The sequence below is a fragment of the Camelina sativa genome, unplaced genomic scaffold, assembly GCF_000633955.1.
Source record: "Camelina sativa cultivar DH55 unplaced genomic scaffold, Cs unpScaffold00619, whole genome shotgun sequence".
NCBI lineage: Eukaryota > Viridiplantae > Streptophyta > Magnoliopsida > Brassicales > Brassicaceae > Camelina > Camelina sativa.
Genome location: NW_010921762.1, coordinates 18,657 through 34,448, shown reverse-complemented (window position 1 = coordinate 34,448; position 15,792 = coordinate 18,657). Strand labels below are relative to the sequence as shown.

The 15,792-nt window shown below is 38.5% G+C and overlaps 4 protein-coding genes and 1 long non-coding RNA gene across 5 annotated transcripts; 2 read left to right on the top strand and 3 right to left on the bottom strand.

Annotated features, from left to right (window-relative positions):
* The first annotated feature begins 1,578 nt into the window (after positions 1 to 1,578).
* On the top strand, positions 1,579 to 2,517 carry LOC104773686. Its single transcript, XM_010498329.2, has one exon. It carries the CDS (start codon positions 1,685 to 1,687, stop codon positions 2,315 to 2,317), a length of 633 nt encoding a protein of 210 aa, XP_010496631.1. The 5' UTR covers positions 1,579 to 1,684; the 3' UTR covers positions 2,318 to 2,517.
* Positions 2,518 to 3,111: 594 nt separating this feature from the next.
* LOC104773685 (protein BRANCHLESS TRICHOME-like) lies at positions 3,112 to 4,425 on the bottom strand. Its single transcript, XM_019242722.1, has 2 exons — positions 4,248 to 4,425; positions 3,112 to 4,133 (listed from the first exon to the last, which is right to left on the bottom strand). Exons 1-2 carry the CDS (start codon positions 4,266 to 4,268, stop codon positions 3,306 to 3,308), a joined length of 849 nt encoding a protein of 282 aa, XP_019098267.1. The 5' UTR covers positions 4,269 to 4,425; the 3' UTR covers positions 3,112 to 3,305.
* Positions 4,426 to 4,641: 216 nt separating this feature from the next.
* Positions 4,642 to 5,301, bottom strand: LOC109131586. Its single transcript, XR_002037183.1, has 2 exons — positions 5,161 to 5,301; positions 4,642 to 5,070 (listed from the first exon to the last, which is right to left on the bottom strand). It is a non-coding gene; the product is annotated as an uncharacterized LOC109131586 (long non-coding RNA).
* Positions 5,302 to 6,056: 755 nt separating this feature from the next.
* LOC109124570 (beta-carotene isomerase D27, chloroplastic-like) lies at positions 6,057 to 7,571 on the bottom strand. Its single transcript, XM_010498327.2, has 5 exons — positions 7,012 to 7,571; positions 6,865 to 6,926; positions 6,671 to 6,777; positions 6,488 to 6,583; positions 6,057 to 6,398 (listed from the first exon to the last, which is right to left on the bottom strand). The coding sequence occupies exons 1-5, from the start codon at positions 7,456 to 7,458 to the stop codon at positions 6,349 to 6,351; spliced, it is 762 nt and encodes a 253-aa protein (XP_010496629.1). The 5' UTR covers positions 7,459 to 7,571; the 3' UTR covers positions 6,057 to 6,348.
* Positions 7,572 to 11,990: 4,419 nt separating this feature from the next.
* Positions 11,991 to 15,113, top strand: LOC104773683 (probable lysophospholipase BODYGUARD 2). The gene is made up of 4 exons (XM_010498326.2): positions 11,991 to 12,757; positions 13,486 to 13,817; positions 13,924 to 14,123; positions 14,415 to 15,113. The coding sequence occupies exons 1-4, from the start codon at positions 12,196 to 12,198 to the stop codon at positions 14,758 to 14,760; spliced, it is 1,440 nt and encodes a 479-aa protein (XP_010496628.1). The 5' UTR covers positions 11,991 to 12,195; the 3' UTR covers positions 14,761 to 15,113.
* The last annotated feature ends 679 nt before the right edge of the window (positions 15,114 to 15,792 follow it).

Here is a 15,792-nt window from a genome sequence, read left to right as displayed (position 1 = left end):
TATGCCCCCCCCCCCCGGCCAGACAAGTTTGGGCTTTGTCCCCATTTCCGGTTTCTTCAGATGTTTTTCCCTCAGAGTCGGTCTATGCAAATATGGACTCATTATTTTGGAGATTTCAGCAGATTCCCTTGCCGGAAGTATTCCCATGGATTCTTTGGTATGTTTGGAAGGCTAGAAATGATAAAATTTTTAGCAATTTGGATTCCAATCCGCTGGCGATATTACGATTAGCGGAAGAGGAAGCTAAACTTTGGTGTTTGGCGCAAGAAGACCCTGTGAGAATACCCCCGCAGGAGGGGACCCGTTTGAATGCTGGTTACATGGTTAATGATGTCTCTGAGACTCACAGAGCGGCAGCTGGATTTCATTTTTATGTAGATGGATCTTGGAAAGTGACCGATCAATTCACTGGCAGAGGTTGGTATTGCATTTCCCTTGAGGGGGAATCTCCCACTATGGGTGCATCTAATCTTCGTCGGAGTTTGTCACCCCTTCATGCAGAAGTGGAAGCTTTTATTTGGGCAATGAGATGCATGATTGGAGCGGATAATGAGAATGTCGATTTTCTCACGGACTGTTCTGACCTGGTGAAGATGGTGTATTCGCCTACCGAGTGGCCCGCTTTCAAGACATACTTAGACGAGATTGATGGAGATAAGGGAGAATTCATGTCCTTTTCTTTGGTCCTAATCCCCGTTCACAGAATGGTATGGCCGACAAGCTGGCGCGTCGCGCTAGAGTAGAATCGCAACAAACTATCTATATACACGTTTTTCCTACTAATTGGTTTATTTGAGCTGATCTTCTGATGTCAAAAAAAAAATAAAAAAAATAAGAGAAGTTTATCATTTAATTAACTTTTTATCGTAAAATAATATATGGAGTTTTGTGTTTTGAGGTTAGTTAAACTAAAAAAATAGCTACTGGCGCCAAATTCGGACTTAAGACTTCAAAATAAGATGAGAGAGAGATGTGTTTTTTTATTAAAGAAAAAGACACCGATGTCCCGCAGAACCTTGCACTTTTCTTTCTTTCTTTCTTGCTCTTCTCTTAGTGGACATAAAGACTTTTCTTTTCTTTTGCAAATTATAGGATTCAATGGGATTGAAATGGACCCATTAACTAAGCTCTTTCTTAAATTTTACTCATTCACCCTTCTCTTTTGGTCCAATATAATTTGATTCGACGTATTCTTTATAGCCCAATTAACTCCTTTTCTTTTTGGGTATCACAACTCTCTGCTTCTTCCATGGTCTTTTTTTTATATAAGTAAGTTGGTTTTGTGGTCACTTGAAGTTAAATTTACTAAATGTTCACCATCAAAGAACAAAAGAAATCAACACTACTATATCGCTAGCATGTCTCCAAATCAGAAAAAGAAATAGAAAAAGTTCTTGAAAAAACTATAGGCTGAAATAAAATAAAATAAACTATAGGCTGTATTAAAACATAAAAGAAATTTTCACAAATATATAAAAACTACCTAAAAATAATGCAAAGCAAAGAAGATTCCACCGCATTTTCCTTTGATGTACGCGACTTTTGAGTTCACACATAGTTTGAAGTTTATGATAAAAAGCACTATAGGGGAAGCTCTTGCTCTCTCACCGTCACCGACCTTTATAATTAGACTATATATAGAGAGAGAGCATGAAGTAGGCAAGAAGGAGAACACAAACCAAGCATGGGAAACTGTTTATTCGGAGGGTTAGGCGACGAGGAAGACTTATTGACCAAAGTCATAAAATCAGACGGTGAAGTTCTTGAATTCTACTGCCCCGTCACGGCGGGCTCCGTCTCCCACGAATTCGCAGACCATGCTCTTTTCTCGGCCCTTGATCTCCTCTGGAAACCCCTGCCTAACCACCACCTCCTTGTCCCCGGTCAGTCTTACTATCTCTTTCCCAAAATTGCCTCCGAGGAGTTGAAGACTTTTGTGGGCAGCTGCCACGTGAGATCCAACAGCGAGTCCTTTTCAGCGACGATGACTCCTTACAGAATGTCTCTAGATTATAACCACAGGGTGTTGAAGAGATCATGCACGGACGTCTTTTCAAGAAACAACTACACAAGGACCCGACAGAAGGAGAAGAGGACGAGGAGGAGGCGTACGAGCAGCAAAAGTGGAATATGGAAAGTGAAGCTGGTCATAAACACTGAAGAGCTGTTACAGATACTGTCTGAGGATGGTAGAATAAATGAGCTAATAGAGAGTGTGAGAGTCGTGGCCAAGGGTGAAAACGGCGTCACATCGAGCATCACAAGTGGTTCGTCTGAGAATGTCTTGTCGGTGGTACATACCTTAGATTTTGATTAATTCCCTATATCTGAATTCGTGGCAAACGATAGAACTAATGAAGTCTGTTATCTTGCTCCAGTCGATTGCGTCATTTAGAAACTATAGCTTCTTCTTCTTCTTTTTTATTCCAAAGACTCCATATATATTTTATATAAGTACTACGTGAGAAACTAATTGTTCCAAGTTAATTAAGATGCTCGAAGACATATTATATTCGATTTGACATGCATGTTGTAATTTTATCTGCCGATTGTCTATAACTAATTAAAGGAGCATGCATGAATTTCCGGTAATATAATGAGAAAGACAATCAGCATGAATTTGAGAATTTATAAAAACTGTCTCTGTCTATCTCAGTTTGATTTATGATATTCCTAATTCTCGAATTCTACCACGTCTTTTTCTCATCCTCTCTTTAATTAAGTTTCAAGGTTGAAAATCATCAAATATGTCAAAGTTCATCTTTTTTTTTTTTTTTTTTTTTTTTTNAGTCCATCTTGTCTTAACGTTAAGAGTTATACCAGCATAAGAAGAAAGCTTTAGGTGAAGAAAACATAATAAATCCGGATAATGGGGTCATCATATTGCTCCAATTCATCTTTCACAGATATCAATATTTATGATATGTACACCAACCCTCATGTGAAGAGATTCACCCTCAAATATTCAAATACCCCATGACTTATTGACTTACACTGACTTTAAATTGAACGTAAATATATTTTTTGGTAAGGATTTGTTGTATATGTGAAATCCAAATTAACATGTACGTAGATTTCAAAATAACAAAGTTCAACCTCGTACGTATTTGATTTTTTTTATTAAAAAAATATCAATGTGAAACCAAATCCTTTTAAAATGTCATGCAAATTCCACTGAAAGTAAAAAATGGAATATAAGAAAATATTATCTAAGGGATAAACGAAGAAAATCTTATTAATTAGCACATCTTTTGAGTCCTTGGATGTGAGCGAGCGAGATCAAAAGAAAAAAGAAGCTTACAGTATCAGGGAGAGGAGAGAAGAGGAGTACATCTTGGAGTGGTCTTTTGTCTGAGCAGAATTTTGAGCTGAACCTTTTGGCACTCCAGCTTTGAACCCCATTTCTCACTCTTTGATCTTATTGCTCTCATCACTCTTGGGAACGGATTGATTCCTCTCATAATGTGCGGATTCTCCCACCTCCTCCTCGCCGGTGAGCTACAGGCTCTCTCCAGTATCTTTGGTTTCATCATCCTATGCCTCTCCGTTTCTCCTTGTCTGTTAGCTTCCTCTAATTCAGATAGCTTCTCCTCCAAGAAAAGCCTTGCATCCATCAGCTTCATCTGAACTCTCTCTTCTCTCAAAACCTCCGCCAACCTGTGCATCTGTCTCTCTTCTTCAAGATCTCGTTTCATCCGAACCATCTCTGACTTGTCAAACGATATCTCTTTTAAGAGCTGCTTGTTTTGCATCTCCTCTGCTTCTCTACCCATTCTCTCCTCCTCCACATCTTTAGCCAGCCTCTTGTTTACCAACTCTGCACGCCTTCGAGCTTTTCTCTCGTAGTCCAGCTCTGCCTTCAATTCTTTGATCTCGGCTCGAGCTTTCCCTAGTTCAGATTCCATGAAGACCTTTATGAAATTCAGATCCCATATAAATGCCTTGCGTTGGTGTTGATTCTGTTGAGATTGTGAAGAGCAGTAGTAGGGGTTGTCATAACGTTTCCAGCTGGTCTTGCAGTCCATGGCATCTTCTTGTACGCTGGTACTGTGAGGATCTGGAGTGGGGACTCTGGCCATCATCGTTTCAGGACTGCTCTGCATCTTCATAGCCTTCTCCTTTTCTAGCTTTAGCTGTTATGATTATTATTATATATTTAGATAGATAGAGGAAAAAATAAAATAAGTATCGTTTATTTATCCCTGGAAAGTGTGTTGTAAATCTGAAAGAGTGAGTTGAGTCATCACATGTTTATCAGCTTCGATCATTCTCCTCTTCAGGTATTTCTCTCTCTCTACCTCAAAAGCTTGATGCTATCGTTAGAGAGTAAGAAAAGTAGCAGAAATAGATGAAACTAAAGATTGTTTGTTGGGCAATGTCTCTTAGAAGGGCCAACAACCTCCCAGTGCGTTCAATGAATCACCTCTCAAATTCTGTGTGTTTTTGGACACTTGGGGGTGTCAATTAAGTCAAAACATTAATGCCTCATCTGTTCCACCTCTCTTAAGTCCTAACTATATAGTATGTCTCTCTATAAAATATCAATGGATTTTTTTTATCTAAGCATTTATCTACTTTGTATATTCCCTTGTACCAACACTTCCAACCTAGTTAGTTGGAGTTGCAGGAAACGAAGTCAAATACAAGTAAACAAGTCTTTCAGTATGTGTATATGTATATATCAAAATAAAGCACCAAACCACATACTATTAATGAAAGCAAGTATCTAACAAGAAGTCATAAAAGCTAATTGCTTCTGAAGGTCCAGTCAACTCGTTATAATTCAAACTCATCTTCGAGCTTGGGGGCCTCAGCTGCAAAATATACTCCATTGTTTCTAATTGATCCTTTTGCCTGGAACCTTCTTCTTCCCACGCAAGTTGATCACTGTCCATTTAAGTAGATGGCTATCTGAGAAGTGAGAATGAGATGTACAATATTATGCATTATATTATTCTAGCTGTTGTCAAGTCATTAAACAGTAACCTTAACAACTAACTGCAGGCAAATAAACATACCGGGTATATGGTAAAAACCACAGTTACCTGTCATGGAACCTATTACTGCACCCTGAAAAGTAAGGAAACACTTCATAGTAAGCAGCTCACACGATGAGAATAAGGAAACCGTTAAGGGAGTAGAGTTTTCCAAATTAAGAACCTTAATTTGCATCTGGACTAAAGCACATATATAGCTGTTACAATGTCCTTAAGATCTGTCTAGTCAACAAAGAGACACGCCCCATATAAAGTAGGGAGAGAAGTGTGAGTGAATACGCAAGAAAGAAGAAGAATGTATATACAAAAAGAAGAAGCTCACCGAGATTATTATGAGAGAAAGTTCTGCGACATTATAATCAGAACCATGCTCTTCATAAACGAACAGTCTCATCCACAGAGGATGACAGGAGATGCTGCAGTAAATGAATAACGATGGATGTATTACATATATGATCAAAGACAGTATAATGTAGGTTGAGTTTAGAAAGATCCAATAATTCACTTACATGCAGGGGCTTATCTGATATACTGAAGATCTTAGAGGGTAAAACTCTAACACAACCCAAGTCGAGTCTTCATTTCTATTTTCTTATTGTTAATCTTTAGAAAACCAATCTGAGCATGCCAAAGTAGACACCAGAATCAACCTCAGCGACTTCATAGTCATACTCTTGTCTGTTCTCTCTTCCTCGCTTATGCTCGAAATTCGAACAACGCAGTCGTCACCAGCGCTCTTCAATGTATATCCCATCAGGATATAACTTCATGCGCTGAAAAATCTTGGTTAATTCAATACACGGAGATGAGAGCTCTTTAAACTGTTTTTTGTATGTTTGCACTCGGGCAATTCTATTCAACGGTGATCCCAGCGATTCTACAGTCTACAGACTCAAGGACATGTTCCAACACACCTAGCTTCTTTAACCAAGATTTATCCCCTTTCTTCAGATGATCATCAATCGACATAAATGAATGACCCTCAATTTCCCAACAGAAGTATCAAATAAAAAAAATATTAGTAGTGTTGTTGACAAGATGGTCATAAATCCAGCAGAGTTGATCAAATGCAGGGTTGCCTTGAACCTAAGGTATACATTACATACAAACTGCTCGGAACACTTGATATCAAAGATTCAAAGGTATAACCAACTTGGAGTTGAAACATAAAACAAAAAGAAGATGTATTAATCGTTTACTTACACAACCCAACCAGAATAGAAACACAGATACTAACTTGTCTTCACAACTCTACACTGTAGACTTATATATGTGTGTGTTTGGAAAAAAGTATGTATATCTCTTGGAAATTGCACAACCCACAAAAGAAGTGGCTGTTGTGCCGATCCACTCATGCCTCTAGTTTAGGGCAGATTGGGGAGCTTGGATTGGACATAGAACCTGCAGGCAACATCAGCAGCACCAAGAATCAGTTTGTGTTTCAAACATTCAATACATGTATGCAATCTGACAGCCTTGGTAACACCTACATATGTCTGCTAGACAAGGTTGTTTGGTGGCTGGATCCTCCTCAAAGGCCGGAGGCGCTTGCCCGTATATCATCTCGCAGCTCATGTCTTCAAAATCTATACAACCAAAATGGGTTAAGAAACTAAAAGAGATAAGGTGGAGTGAGGTAAGGATGGTGAAAAAAAGAGATATAATGTACGTACTTGGGTTCATTGTGAGTGGGAGGCCAAACTCATTGGTGAAGAAATCTTGGGTTGGAATCTTGCACATATTAACACACATTCCTACACACCCACTGTTCTCCAGATACCTTGTTCAAACAAGAGTAGGAGGAGCATACAAGTCTGTCACATGTTTTCTTGAGCAAGACAACTAACTAGTAGACATTTTGAATTACCTGCATTTCTTTATACGAACTCCACTTCTCTGTTTCACCCCATTGACTTCCACTTCTATGACCTGCGCACAATCAGAAGTAAATCAAGAGCAGTAGTAACAAATTCATATTCAACTCAGACTGGAAGAGAGAGAGAGAGAGAGGTACCTGAGATGGACCAACCAACCAGTGGAAGAAAGGCACCGTAAGAGCCGCATTGAACTCTGCTGCCCACTTGGTTGGTGGGAACAACTTTCGGAACTGTTGAGGAGCACCAGGAGGCAGCATAGAGAGAAGAACCTCCCTCACGGCCTCTTGCTGCTGCACTCTGGACCGTCCTTGCATCACTCTCTTTGACACCTCCACGAAGCTCTCGTAATCGTACTCCCAGAACCCCTTCTCCTTCGTCTCCTTCTTCTTATTCTTCTTCGACCCGAACTTGTCCATCTTCCTCGCGAACAGACCCATGAACACTCTCTCCACCAGCCCATCGTCGTATCTAGTCTTCTGCCCTATCGGAGCTGGCTCTCCGCTCGGCTCGGCAATCCCGCATCGAACGCCACGTCGCCTAAACGTGAGATTGACAGCTTGCATACTAGCAATAGCCGCCGCCATGGATAAGAAGAAGATATCTCTCGCGCCGGCTCTTTGCTCGTCTTCCCTACCATCATCATCATCTCATTCTCATACAAACTCTGCTTTTACTGGCCACACAAACGTCACCCACACCTTACGACTTACAAGTGTCCACCACTTTCTTTGCCTCGCGTCGCGAGTTAATTCTTTACTTTCTTTTGTGGACTTATAATAAGCCCACATACAATACAATGGCCCTCAAGCTTTTAGCCCCTAAGAGCAAGGCCTGTGGGATGTCTTTNATCTCATACCACTCTGCTTTTACTGGCCACACAAACGTCACCCACACCTTACGACTTACAAGTGTCCACCACTTTCTTTGCCTCGCGTCGCGACTTAATTCTTTACTTTCTTTTGTGGACTTATAATAAGCCCACATACAATACAATGGCCCTCAAGCTTTAGCCCCCTAACTAATTCACATATCTCACTAAAGTCTAAACCTAAACTAATATGGTTAATAAAAAATTAAAACCTCAAGCAAATACTATCGGATGTTTGTATATTAAAACTTGATCAACAAGCGGCAAGATCATCAAAAGGCTTGGAACACTTCTCTTTGATATCCGTTATTGGATGACAATGCTACCGTACTCCTTGTTAGGACATGTACCTCGTGAAGCAAATGAAGCAGCTGATAAACTTTCACCCTACGCCACAATTATGACTCCATTATCACATATCTTTGTTGTATTACCTAGATGGTTAACAGAATGCTTGTAATATACATTCCTAATCAATAAAGATAGATGTTAAAAAAAAAAAAAATCAGTAACATCCAAAGTAAAGAAGAACAGAGATGTTTCTAATTCAAAAAACTTTGGTTTCCCTTTCATTTTCTATGCATCAACACGATTTTATGATACTATTAGAGTGAATAAAGGCTAATCATATGTTCTTCCCTCTGTCATCCCGTCGAAGTAATACTATTTTTGATTCATCTAAATTTTATTATAGCTATCAAAATTGTATTATACATATGTAATTTTAAATTTAAAATATAAGAAAACAAATAAGTAAGAATAAGTACATAAAAACAAATAAAAAAATAAAACAATGTAAGAAATATATTAAACAAAATAATAAAATATATAATCAAACTCTTACGATAACATGTTAATTGAGTTTTCAACTATTGTAAGAACATAAACAAAACAACAAAAATATTTAGGATTTGAAATATGCTGAAAGAGAATGTGAGAACGGTTCATTATAGAATAATTTATATATTTTCTTTGAATTGTTGAAAAAATTATAATTGTCACTCAACCCATGATAGAAGTTAATACTTAAATTATAAAAATTACAATTACAATTTATAGTGTCCTTAAATGAAATGAATAGAGAAAAAATTGCCGGTTCATAATTTATGTAATTTCAGTTTACATTTTATTAATAAAGTAAGTATGTGATTAAATGTGTTACATTTTAGGTTTCATTCAAATAAATATTATATATTAAAAATAAAATGTCAAATTGACCAATAAGAAAATATTACATATATATATGATTTTCATTTATATTTATTATAAGTTTTTTTCTGTATGGTCCCTTTATAATCTTTATATAGGAGAAGAACCGTACCAATCTTTCTTATATGGATTTGCAAAATTTGTAAAACCATTGGACTAAATCGTGAACAATATAATTATCTGATTCGGCTTTCAATCCAATTTTTAAGAACGTTGCAACTCAATCAATAACTAAGGGGAGTTTATTCAATCATGAATTTAATGGATTTTAACATCTTTTTCAAAATCATGTTTTATTAGTTTTATATATAAATATCAGTTAGAATTTAGATTGTAATTTAAATGGGTTTTGAATATGAAAAATAGAAAGATTCAAATTTGTGGATAAAACATATGATTTAAAATTCATATGTTTTTTTTCAAAATTCATATGTTTTTATTTCAAAATCAAATATAATAATTTATATTTTACATAAGTTAACAAATCAATAATTAAATAAACCCCTATATAATGTATGTTATTGAGATTGAAATCGGTTATTGCGGTATTTTAATACCTTAAGAATTAAGATGTGTGTGATTGAAAATTTGAAATATCCAGTGGCCAGTGCTAATTATATTTGATTATGGTAAAGTTGTTGGGTTAAATTAGCAAGTAGGGGATAAATAATGGAGTAGAAGAGTGGAACACTGTTTTTTTTGGACGAAAAGAGTGGAGCACTTTTCAAGTTTCAAAATACTATGTAGAACAATAAATTAAAGACACTCTCTACCAAACTCCATCAACTTCGCATTTAAGGCTTCTTTTAGTCTTTTGACTTTTTTACATAAACTACAATTTTTTAATTATTATTGTGAGTTACTCTTGAGTTTTGTCAGTCCAAACCACTTCTAACGCTACAAGTTGGAATGGAGTGCAATTATAAAGTATGTCAGTCGTCGCTGACCACTGCATTACAATCGTTTTATTGCTTGTAAGTTGTAACTTTTTTTCTATTTTTTTGTGTTATTGCTTCTAACTTACAGTTGTAACTAATTCTCTTTCTATACATCTACCAAAACAACTCCCCGTTTAGTGGTTGAGTTTGAGGCTTTACACTAAATTCCTCTTGGCTAATTTCACTCAACTACCCTTTAACTTATGAACGATATCAGAATTCACTTGGCTATTAGTGAACCTTCCGTTCTTTGACCACCAAATGGTTCAAGTTTTCAAGAGAGAAAAAAACCTATTCCTCCTACACATGCCAATAAGTTTGCAATAAATATATAAACCAAAATATGAAAAACTGCAAGTAAGAAAATAGATGTAAAGGCTTGACATGAGGGACTACAAATCTGTCTCCGTCATTAACTTGTCGAATCTGTACTGTATCGGGATCTAGTTATAATCAAACCACTCGTTCGCTGAAGTAACTTTTTTTGTTTGTTAAGGCTTTTAGGCTGTTTTAAACATATATAGCACATGGCTTCGCGTTCCTTACCGAACTACTATATATCCCTCTTTTCTCATGCGCGCACTCGAATTTTCTAATTCATTAGTATTTTTGCCCCAGCAAATTATAGGGAGCGGTATAACTTTATATTGGGTAAGGACATGCATGCGATTAGCTGTTGCTTAAGACCACGCACACGTCCTTCGCAGTTCGCATCATGAATATTATCAATATTTTATAGTCTAACTCTATAACTTGGTTTTTCCAAAATGTGTGTATACATACATATATTATTATAGAAATTATCTCTAAAAGTAAAAACAGGTCAGCTAAGCTGTTTAGATGGGCTGTTGGGCATTTAGAGTGATGGCTATGAGTTTGAGTGGCCACATGCCATCATATCACCTGTCCAATCTTCTTTTTGCCTATCAACATTTACAGTTTACATCTCCCCAACACTACTTCAATTATTTGATGTATTAGTTTCATTTTCATAACAATCCGCTATATAATCATATAGATTTAGCTGCCCTCTTTTTAATTTTAGACCCCAATAGGCTTCAACTGGCCAAAGCACTCAGTAGCTAGTGGTCTAACCAAACAGGCCATATATGCGTATCATTATTGACTATCTACGGGTTTTATTACATTAAACATATATTTTCATGTCTGCTTAACATGTTATTTTCACATAAAACATTTTTTACCTTCTCAGCAAATACTTGTACAAGTTGGAAATGTACATCAAAACATGAATTACAAGTTTCGGAATCAAATATATATAACATAAAATGTAAAGGAGTCGTCCTACATGCATGGTGACTTGATTGACTTTGTGTGTAAGTAGGCTACAATAGTAGCGTTCTGGGTCATCACCGGACCAATCGACATCACATGTTCCTAAGTATTGATGTTTTGAAATTAAAAAAAATAGTATTAAGGTATGTGCTGGATATGCGTGGTCGAGTGTTGAGTAGGGGCTGCAAAAATTCAACGGCCACCCAATTTCATCATTTTAGCCAACAATGTATGTTAAATGCGATCAATAAATTCATGTATCTGCCATCTGTTCTCCTTTCCTCCTCTCTCTTCATTAACTTAATTATTATACTAGTAATACTTTCTCTCTCTCTCTCACGCACTTTGTCTTTGCAACATCACCACCATACATACATACATACATGCCTTCCACAAGACTCAAACTCCACAGCATGGGATTCTCACGGTGGCTCAACCGCACCGTGGGCTTCATCGTCTTCTTCGTCCTCGACATTGTGGATTTCTTGCTTTGCTTTACCTACAAGACCCTTGACTTCTTCTTCGAGTCAGAGTGGAAACCCTGCTACTGCTGTCCGCCCCCTGAGGCCAAGCCAACCGCGGCTGGGGGAAGCAGAGGCGGGAAGATGATAGTGTCAGAAAGATCAGGAGATTACTCAAAGGTGGTCTCACTGACAAGGACAAAGATCCATCTGGATGAGATCTCCTACACACTCTACTCACGCCCTTCACTCCTCACCAAGCTCACTAAGCTGGTGAAGTGCTTCAAGANAAAAAAAAATAGTATTAAGGTATGTGCTGGATATGCGTGGTCGAGTGTTGAGTAGGGGCTGCAAAAATTCAACGGCCACCCAATTTCATCATTTTAGCCAACAATGTATGTTAAATGCGATCAATAAATTCATGTATCTGCCATCTGTTCTCCTTTCCTCCTCTCTCTTCATTAACTTAATTATTATACTAGTAATACTTTCTCTCTCTCTCTCACGCACTTTGTCTTTGCAACATCACCACCATACATACATACATACATGCCTTCCACAAGACTCAAACTCCACAGCATGGGATTCTCACGGTGGCTCAACCGCACCGTGGGCTTCATCGTCTTCTTCGTCCTCGACATTGTGGATTTCTTGCTTTGCTTTACCTACAAGACCCTTGACTTCTTCTTCGAGTCAGAGTGGAAACCCTGCTACTGCTGTCCGCCCCCTGAGGCCAAGCCAACCGCGGCTGGGGGAAGCAGAGGCGGGAAGATGATAGTGTCAGAAAGATCAGGAGATTACTCAAAGGTGGTCTCACTGACAAGGACAAAGATCCATCTGGATGAGATCTCCGACACACTCTACTCACGCCCTTCACTCCTCACCAAGCTCACTAAGCTGGTGAAGTGCTTCAAGAAAGATGCTGTGAAATGTTATGATGAGTCCAAGAAGAGAATACCATCAACTAAAAAGACAATACTGACAGTGAATTCCACGGTGGTCGAGAAGTTGCAAAGAACACCAAGATGGTCTGATTGCCATTGCACTTTCTGCACTTCTTGGCTTTCCTCTTCCAACCATTCTCTCTTTGTCAATGTCCAACAGCCCAAAGGTACATATAAACTCTCTCTACATTTTACATTTTTATATAACCTAGATTATATTGTGTGATCAAGCTCATTCCCCTGCTAATTCGTTGGTCTGTTAGATATGTGAAAACCTTTTCCCTTGTGACTCCTCTCTCAGTGGTCTAGTGCCTCGTTCAGCATGCATTCTCATCTAAGAGTGCAATAATAAATTCTCATGAGAAAGAAAAAAGTTTGGTTATTCTTGGTTACAAAAGACTGGTAGCTTAAGAATCAAATTAATTAGAGCATAATCATTAATTATTGGCGGCATGGGTTCTAGTGGGGCTTGGCATTATTAGTACAATCAAAATCCTCTATTACAATTTAAATGGACGACTCGCGTTTAATCAGGATTAAACTTATACTCTAAAGAAATGCCTTCAAAGATCAAATGGTTCTATTATGATATAGACAAAAATAAAAATAAAAGGCTGGGATGTTTCTCACCTAGTGTTATGAGATCATGCAGATCTAATGTGGAGTGGATGCACTCAGAGAATAATGGGTGACGAATGTCTTGAGTAGTTTGTATGCGCCTACTCCAAATTACATCATAAATTATTTAAATTATCTGTGCGTGATTTCCTCGTAATATGCTAATTAAGTTTCCAAATACATATATTTGTTAGGTTTTAATATGCTAAGTTTCCAAATACATATCTTTGTTACGTTAAAAGCCATGAGTAAAAAATATTACACTGTGAATGTGCAGACAACAAGGCACAAGAGAACGTAGTGTTCATACATGGGTTCTTATCATCATCAACGTTTTGGACAGAGACTCTGTTCCCAAACTTCTCAGACTCAGCCAAATCTAGTTACAGGCTGCTCGCTGTGGATCTGTTGGGTTACGGGAAAAGTCCAAAGCCCAACGATTCATTGTATACATTGAAAGAGCATTTAGAGATGATAGAGCGATCGGTGATCTCTCAGTTCAGACTCAAGACATTTCACGTAGTGGCTCATTCCCTAGGCTGCATTCTGGCTCTTGCGCTCGCGGTTAAACACCCAGGAGCCATCAAGTCGCTTACTCTATTGGCTCCTGTGAGTCATATATAATACATTAATTCCTTTTAATTAGTTGATTAATCAAATGCTTCCTGGTTAGTATGGTAATTGATTGATATATGTGAACTGATGGGGAGGGCAGCCATATTATTCGGTACCAAAGGGAGTGCAAGGGACGCAATATGTGATGAGAAGAGTGGCGCCCAAGGAAGTGTGGCCTCCGATGGCCTTTGGAGCCTCAGTGGCCAGCTGGTACGAGCACATTAGCCGCACCGTCAGTCTAGTCCTTTGCAAGAACCACCACTTGTTAGAATTTCTCACCAGGCTACTCACCGGAAACAGGTACTCATTTATCTACTTTTTTTTTTGCTAAACAAAAGTTCATCAGTTAATAGACTAAGAGCAATTAATGTAGGCAGACACGGACACCTTCGAATTTCTTCCTCATCCTGAAATTGTGATGAGAGGAAATTAATGTGACATAATGGTATATATATATATATACGTACGAACGCAAATTTTGTGTACATAAATTAACTGCGCATAATTAATCTACTTTCGCCGGTAATATACAGTAGTAGATGCAATGAAAAAAGTGAATAATTAACTGGGGATGATGATATATCCACGCAGGATGAGAACGTACTTGATAGAAGGGTTTTTGTGTCACACACACAACGCGTCGTGGCACACACTACACAACATCATCTTCGGGTCAGGGAGCAAAGTAGAGGCTTATCTGGACCATATCCGTGACAACGTGGACTGTGACGTCACCGTCTTCCACGGTGGTAGGGACGAGCTGATCCCCGTGGAGTGCAGCTACGGCGTCAAGAGAAAAGTGCCACGTGCCAGGATCCACGTCGTCCCCGACAAAGACCACATCACCATTGTTGTTGGTAGGCAGAAGGAGTTCGCTCGTGAGCTTGAGCTTATTTGGCGCAGATCCACTACTCCTCAACTTCATACAATAAATTAACCTCTTCTTTATTCAAGTATATATATATATATATATATAAGATAGCGTATAAAGCCAAACCCCGACCACTATTATTCCAATCATCATTTTATTACACCCATTTACATTTGCATTTCTCGGTGACTCCTATGAAGAAAAAAAAACATGTTTCTTTTGTGATAGCTATTTCATCATGATTTTGATAATGAAAAGAAAAACAGAGTAGACAGTTTTGAGTTATAAAGTGAGTTGCAATATGTGCGTCCACATACAGAGGTAAATTTTCTAAGCAAAACACACACACACGAATATGCTTTAACTAAATAGATGTCCGGAGCATAAAACATTGTGATACAACAAATTATAGACGGAAACATTGACCACAACATCATATAACACAGATGATGAATTGTTGGTATTTTTTTTCTTTTGGGGAAAAAAAACCATTTATAAAAGACATTACATTCTGAGGAATGCTTTCTCGAATTGTGACCACTTCTGCTCCAAAGTACCCACATACCCCACCGACATTCGTATAAGGCCAGGAGAGATGCCTGCAGCAGCCTTCTGAGAGGGGTCAAGCTCGCTGCTGGTGCTGCTCCCGGAGCAGGACATGAGGGTCTCGTAGTAACCCAAACTGACTACCATGAAGCCGAACTGAGTAGCGTTCTGGAGGTATGTCATGAGCTTGTTGGCTTTCTCCTCAGTCTCCATGTCTATGGACAGCAATCCTCCGTATCCGTAGTCTTTGTTCACCATCCCTTGGGTTAGCTTGTGCTGCGGGTGGGTCTCGAGCCCTGACTTTCATGCCCAACTCCCTCATTCTCTCCGCGTACACATGGGCTCTGCGGCTATGCTCCCTCATGCGTAGGCCCAAATGAGGAATTCGCTCGGAGAGCTCGAAAGCCACCTTGGCGTTCATGGTAGGACCCAGCAGCATCAGAGATCCGCCACGCAGATCCATCATCCCTTTCACCAGCTTTTCGCTCCCACACACGGCCCCTGTTTTTTTTTTTTAATGCCACGACAAAAGGACACGTGTACGATTATTTG

What these genes read in the sequence shown, in the direction of transcription:
- LOC109124570 (XM_010498327.2), bottom strand. Translation starts at nt 7,458, where the DNA reads ATGGCGGCGGCTATTGCTAGTATGCAAGCTGTCAATCTCACGTTTAGG. An exon ending in GGTTGGTTGGTCCATCTCAG is followed by an intron (nt 6,927 to 7,011) that starts GTACCTCTCTCT and finishes GATTGTGCGCAG; the next exon opens with GTCATAGAAGTGGAAGTCAA. An exon ending in CCCACTCACAATGAACCCAA is followed by an intron (nt 6,584 to 6,670) that starts GTACGTACATTA and finishes TTGGTTGTATAG; the next exon opens with ATTTTGAAGACATGAGCTGC.
- LOC104773685 (XM_019242722.1), bottom strand. Translation starts at nt 4,268, where the DNA reads ATGATCGAAGCTGATAAACAT. An exon ending in TGATCGAAGCTGATAAACAT is followed by an intron (nt 4,134 to 4,247) that starts GTGATGACTCAA and finishes TAATCATAACAG; the next exon opens with CTAAAGCTAGAAAAGGAGAA.
- LOC104773683 (XM_010498326.2), top strand. Translation starts at nt 12,196, where the DNA reads ATGCCTTCCACAAGACTCAAACTCCACAGCATGGGATTCTCACGGTGG. An exon ending in CAATGTCCAACAGCCCAAAG is followed by an intron (nt 12,758 to 13,485) that starts GTACATATAAAC and finishes GTGAATGTGCAG; the next exon opens with ACAACAAGGCACAAGAGAAC. An exon ending in CGCTTACTCTATTGGCTCCT is followed by an intron (nt 13,818 to 13,923) that starts GTGAGTCATATA and finishes TGGGGAGGGCAG; the next exon opens with CCATATTATTCGGTACCAAA.
- LOC104773686 (XM_010498329.2), top strand. Translation starts at nt 1,685, where the DNA reads ATGGGAAACTGTTTATTCGGAGGGTTAGGCGACGAGGAAGACTTATTG.